Below are 6,543 nucleotides of genomic sequence, written 5' to 3' on the forward strand. Positions count from 1 at the left end.
GGCAGCTGCGGCAGCTGCTGTGGCAGCTGCCACAGCTGCTGTGGAGGGCAGTGGGGGTTCTGGAGGGGGCTCCCACCACCATCACCAGTCGCGTGGGGCCTGCACCTCTCATGACCCTCAGGGCGGCCGGGGTAGTCGGAGGAGGAGGCGCCAGCGGCCTGAGAAGAAGAAAGTCCACCACCGCCAGAGCAGCTTTCCTCATTGCTCCGACCTGATGCCCAGTGGCTCCGAGGAGAAGATTCTGAGGGAGCTGAGTGAAGAGGAGGAAGAGGACGAGGAAGAGGATGAGGAGGAAGAGGAAGGAAGGTTTTACTATAGTGAAGATGACCACGGCGGCGATGAATGTTCCTACACAGACCTGCTCCCTCAGGATGATGGGGGTGGTGGTGGCTATAGTTCAGTCCGCTACAGTGACTGTTGTGAGCGTGTAGTGATAAATGTGTCGGGCCTGCGCTTTGAGACCCAGATGAAGACACTGGCCCAGTTTCCAGAGACTTTGTTGGGAGACCCTGAGAAGAGGACTCAGTACTTTGATCCTTTGCGTAATGAGTATTTTTTTGACAGGAACAGACCTAGCTTTGATGCCATCTTATATTATTACCAATCAGGAGGCCGCCTCAAGAGGCCAGTCAATGTCCCCTTTGATATCTTCACTGAGGAGGTGAAGTTCTATCAGTTGGGAGAAGAGGCCCTGCTCAAGTTTCGGGAGGATGAGGGCTTTGTGAGAGAAGAGGAGGACAGGGCCTTGCCAGAGAATGAATTTAAAAAGCAAATTTGGCTTCTCTTTGAGTATCCGGAGAGCTCCAGTCCAGCAAGAGGCATAGCCATCGTCTCTGTCCTGGTCATCTTAATCTCCATTGTCATTTTCTGCCTGGAAACTTTACCTGAGTTTAGAGACGACAGGGATCTCATCATGGCACTGAGTGCAGGTGGGCACAGTGGGTTGTTGAATGACACATCAGCACCCCACCTAGAGAACTCAGGGCACACCATCTTCAACGACCCCTTCTTCATCGTGGAGACAGTCTGTATTGTTTGGTTTTCCTTCGAATTTGTGGTTCGCTGCTTTGCTTGTCCTAGCCAAGCACTCTTCTTCAAAAACATCATGAACATCATTGACATTGTATCCATTTTGCCTTACTTCATCACACTGGGCACTGATCTGGCCCAGCAGCAGGGTGGGGGGAACGGTCAGCAGCAGCAGGCCATGTCCTTTGCCATCCTCAGGATCATCCGTCTGGTCCGAGTATTCCGAATCTTCAAACTCTCCAGGCACTCAAAAGGCCTGCAGATCCTGGGCCACACCCTCAGAGCCAGCATGCGGGAACTGGGCCTTTTGATCTTCTTCCTCTTCATTGGGGTCATCCTGTTTTCCAGCGCTGTGTATTTTGCTGAGGCAGATGAACCTACTACCCATTTCCAAAGCATCCCAGATGCATTTTGGTGGGCTGTGGTGACCATGACAACTGTGGGCTATGGGGACATGAAGCCTATCACTGTGGGGGGCAAAATCGTGGGGTCCCTGTGTGCCATTGCAGGTGTCTTAACCATTGCTTTGCCAGTGCCAGTGATTGTCTCTAACTTTAACTATTTCTACCACAGAGAGACTGAGAATGAGGAACAGACACAGCTGACACAGAATGCAGTCAGTTGTCCATACCTCCCTTCTAATTTGCTGAAGAAATTCCGGAGCTCTACTTCTTCTTCCCTGGGGGACAAGTCAGAGTATCTAGAGATGGAAGAAGGAGTTAAGGAATCTCTCTGTGCAAAGGAGGAAAAGTGTCAGGGAAAGGGGGATGACAGTGAGACAGATAAAAACAACTGTTCTAATGCGAAGGCTGTGGAGACTGACGTGTGAATCTTGTTCTCCACCTGCCACTGGCCACCTTCCCTCCCCAACCCCAGTATCTCCAAATATATTTATGCATAGAGAGTGGAGTTATGAAAATGAAATATGCAAATGAATCTAATGCATATAGTAGTACACCATTTAATGGTTATACGTGACATAATTGTTACTCAACTTGTATTACATATCAAATAAATGATACATTTTGGAGAAGAGGGAGGCTAAAATAGGAGCAAATCTATCTTTATATTTTTTATTAGAATGCAAGAATTTTGCACACTAATTGGAAAAGATGTTAGAAGTAAAGATGGTTCTGAGGAGAGAAAGTGTATGTGTGTGTTTGTGGGGGGGGGGACGCACGCATACTGCGTGCATGTGTGTATGTGCAAGTAAATTGTCAACACTGTTAGTAATCATGCAGTGATGGGAAAAGTTGGCATTTTGAAGTATTTACTATGTAAGAACTAATGCATTCGAGCAGTCATTTATCAGTGCTCTGATAGCATCTCATGTCTTTGGATTCCATGGTTGTTTTTTAAAAATTATAAGAATTACTGTGAAGGAACAAAAAAAGAAAGTGAATTATTTAATAGAATATAGGTCACAGTTTTATCTTGGATTTAATTAAAGTTTATTTTTAACTGGAAATTAACTTTTAAAAAGGCTGCAGGGGGCTTTAGAAATTGATTATATTTTATTATTAATTTGGGGAAGATATCACAGCAAATGCCTAACAATAATGGAAGAAGTGAAACTGGAGAAAATGTAACAAGTTTGGTTCACAGATAACAGGACTGGACTTTTTTTTTTTTCCTTTGCACTACTTTATATGCTGGACATTGAGAGAGACTTCCTACTGTGAGTGTTTACTAATGTAACAGTTTAGTGACAATCATTGGAAGAATGATTTCTTATTCTTATTTTACGTTTTCTTCTTTTCTGTGTGTGAGACTAATGGCCACACAGATAACAGCACATGATTCCCTTCTTTTAAAATCTAAATCGCTGATCCACAAAGGGACTATGTAGTAAAATTTAGCAACTGAATCTTTTAAAAATTGGACTGTGACAATGATGCTTCTGAAACCATACTATTTTAATTATTCTTCTGCCTTTTAAATGCAGAATAATTTAACCAAAGTTAATGCATGCACTGAAAGAATTCTTGAAGAAAATGAGATGGCCAGCAGCTACAGTGATTATGGCTTAAGAGCTTTCTATTAAATGTGCAACGTAAATGCTAGATTTATTAAGTTTATTTCTTTGTGCAGCTGCTTAAAGGCACAGGGTGGGTATTCACCTCAGAATTTAGCTTTCTACTTGCTAAAAATGATATAATGAAGGATTGTGTCAAAACATTTGGTTTCAATATCACCATCACTATCAGTTTTGTAAAGGGAACTTGTGACACATGTAACTGCATTTAAATCATGACAAGATGTTCTAGAATGTGAGGTAACAGCTAGTGATCGGACTTAACACTAGTAAATCATAATGAGATATAGATTAGTAAATTTAGAATACATAAGAGGCCTTATTCTCCAATGTTTCTTCAACATCTATTCTTTATAAAATGGTTGTCCTGAAGTTTGGGCAAAATGTACTGTGTAGCACGTGATGAATTCTGACAACTGTGAATTAAAAAAAAAAAATCAAGAATAGCTTTCCTTAAGCTTTTAAATCCCAGGCCATCATTTGATAATAACATAAATCTTTAATGATATTTGAAATTCAAAGTAAATCCAATGTTAGATTTAAAAGCAAAGCTACACCCTTCTCCCTACCCCATCCACAACCACTTAAAGAAAGATACTTCTCACAAATACCATTTGGAGAATGAAAGGCAATAAGCAGGGGAGTTGATTGAAAGAGAAGATTGAGAACTCATGTGTTATAAGGCATCTGGGTGGCCCAGGCAGCTGAGCTTCAGACTTCTGCTCAGGTCATGATTTCTTGGTGCCTGAGTTCAGGCCCTTCATCAACAAGCGAGGAACCCTCTTTGGATCCTCTGTCCTCCTCTCTCTGCTCCTCCCCAACTTGTACCCTGTCAAAAATAAATAAACATTAAAATTTTTTTTTAAAAAAAAGAACCCATGAGTTATATCTGCTTTATTAGGATATTGTGAAAATCATGGGTAATTTCTTTAATTTTGAGCTCCTTATAGGAAGTGGATATGCAGATGCAAGATAGCCTATCTTTGAATAATTGCTACAGTTTCTTCACTTGGGAGAAAGAAAGATTCCTGGCATGTCATAGCATAAAAAAGTTGACTCTGTGAATAAGGTACTATGTATCTTGCTGTACCCAACTAGGTCACATTATATCTTAAAATAGTTTAAATGGTCTCCAGCATGGGATGTTTATTGAACATTTGATAGTAACGATGACAGTGATTTGCCTGTGTTTGGAAGGGAAAGGGTATTACATTTCTACCACAGCTCCTTTTTAAAGCTGAAAGTTATAACAAATTTAGCCAATATGTATTAGATTTGATACTTCTGTGAATTCAAGAAATATAGTCCTTTTGGGATCCTAGGATTTTCCTTTATCTTACATAGTTTTCTTAAGTGTAACACAGACAAGTGATGGCCATGGGCTTCCAAACCAAATATTTTTAGGTTATCACTACATGTATGTTTGTTGGTTTATGTTTTCTTTCAAGATGCATTTATTTTAGGGTGTCTGAATCTTGATTCCACACTAAGAAGAAAGCATTTAAGCCCTCAAGATTTGTCTAGGGCACTTTTGTATGGAATACTTTTCTTGTAGAGAATGTGTGAAGGTAGAGAATGTGTCAAGTGCAGCTGTGAATGTATAACATTTTTCCAAGTTAAAGCTAGGCAAGGTGCTTTAGTACCATTTGTAAAAATTTTATCTACTGAGTAGTATGCTTCCAGGAGCTATTTGTAACTGACATTTAGGAAACTCTCCTCTCAGAGGCCACTACACACATTTGACTGTAAGGTGAAAGAGAAGTGGCCCCATTTAGAGATTTGAATTTTGGGAACCTCAGATCGTCTAGTTGCTTTTGCTTGCTTTTCCGATGATAATATTACTAAAAGTACAATATTTGAAGGTCATCATAATCAGAGTTTTTTCCAGGGTGGATACATTGTTCTCTCTTGTAAATGTTTGAAAAGGGACACAGTTATGCAGACCAGTTATGTAGAAGAGAAGACAACTAAATATTCCTTTTAATTTCAACGAAGTAGAGCTAGTGGGTGCCAGAGGAATGATAGGTGGTCTGGGAGTGGAGAGCTGGCTCATTGACGTTCACACATCATTTCGTCTTCTTGACGCTCAGGTGTTTTGCTGTTGTTTGTTTGTTTGTTTTTAAAATGTGTAATCAGGCTGTTGTGCTACATTATCACTTGATTCTTTTTAGCACCAAAATTCTCTGGAGTCGAAGAAAGTTATTAGACTAGCTAGATGATCGTATCGGCCTTAATTTCATAGATAGTAAGAGCAAAATAATTTTGATATCTCACTATTGGGTTAAATGGAGAACCAGAGGTTTTGAGATTGAGTTTGTAGAATGTAAATGAAGCTGAATGAATAGGGTATATTTTGAAGCTCTTTATTCTAACAACGAAAGGGAAGGGATTCCCTTGATAAAAAATAACTCAGTTTCCAGTTGAATACATGTGAAAGTTGGTAAGTAAACATTTTGATTCCTTGCATTGTTATAGTACAGTCTTGTCAGTAAGTGGAATGTTCCGACCTGTGCTGGGGAACTCATTTTATGCTTAAACACATGTAATATTTCATAAGTGTCACTGCTTTCCTTGTCAAATTAGTTTTCAACAGGATCACTGATGCTCTGTGAAAATCTTTTAATTAAGTATGTGTTGAAATAGAATCCAGTCTATGAATAAGAAATATCTATGGAAAATACTCTTGAGTTATATATATCCAGTTTTTAGAAAGTCAACATTAGCCAGTACAAAGTTATTTTTAATTGCACTGGAATCATAAACAGTAGTATCTCCACATCCCAAAAGAATCAGAAATGATGTTCTCTGTTATTGATTTTGAGGATTGTGAAGAAATTTCAGCCATCACATCGTAGCTATTCCTAGGTCCAGTGGTAAATACACCTAGGTTGGTTTTACAGTTTTCAGTGAACATGTGATGTGCTCATGTGCACGATGCAGAGTGTAACATCCCTCTTTATATGTTTTTTTTTTTTTATTGATACAGTATAGAATGATTACGGGTTGTCATTCAGTGGCAAAGGGGATTGTTCCAGGAAATCTTCCTGACCCAAAAGTCATTCTGAATTCAGCAAGGGACATGTGGTGTGGACAAAAGGTACTTCTTGGTTTTCCTGCCTGCAAAGAAGCTTGACTCAAAACATAGGGTCATCCAAACCAATGTAACTGTTACAGGTTAGAAAACAGTCCTACTTTCTAGTATGAAGATCAGTATTCTTATTTGAAAGAAGGTTGATGGAGTGGTTTGTGTTCAAGATTGAAAGAAGCAGAGCTATTTTTGCATTAAATGGGAATGTGTACTTCTGAAATGTAAATTAAGATTAGGACTGTGATATGAGTTTTATTTCTGACTTGGTTCGCTGTTTCCATAGCAGTCCCAATTTCTTACAGTATCTTCATAAAAAAGTATGCTAATACATATCAGACCATATGGCCCAATTTGAAGTACAGAAAATATGGTTACTTTATTTATGGATAAA

At 39.6% G+C, this 6,543-nt stretch overlaps 1 protein-coding gene across 1 annotated transcript in view; it reads left to right on the plus strand.

The window, feature by feature from the left end:
- Nucleotides 1-2,133, plus strand: part of KCNA4 (potassium voltage-gated channel subfamily A member 4) — a 2,267-nt gene extending 134 nt beyond the window's left edge. The window contains exon 1 of the mRNA XM_077772832.1: nt 1-2,133. This exon is cut by the window's left edge and continues 134 nt beyond it. Within this exon, the coding sequence (XP_077628958.1) occupies nt 1-1,858 (1,858 nt within the window). The 3' untranslated portion in view covers nt 1,859-2,133.
- The last annotated feature ends 4,410 nt before the right edge of the window (nt 2,134-6,543 follow it).

Source organism: Crocuta crocuta, unplaced genomic scaffold (assembly GCF_008692635.1).
Source record: "Crocuta crocuta isolate KB4526 unplaced genomic scaffold, BGI_CrCroc_1.0 scaffold382, whole genome shotgun sequence".
Taxonomy (NCBI): domain Eukaryota; kingdom Metazoa; phylum Chordata; class Mammalia; order Carnivora; family Hyaenidae; genus Crocuta; species Crocuta crocuta.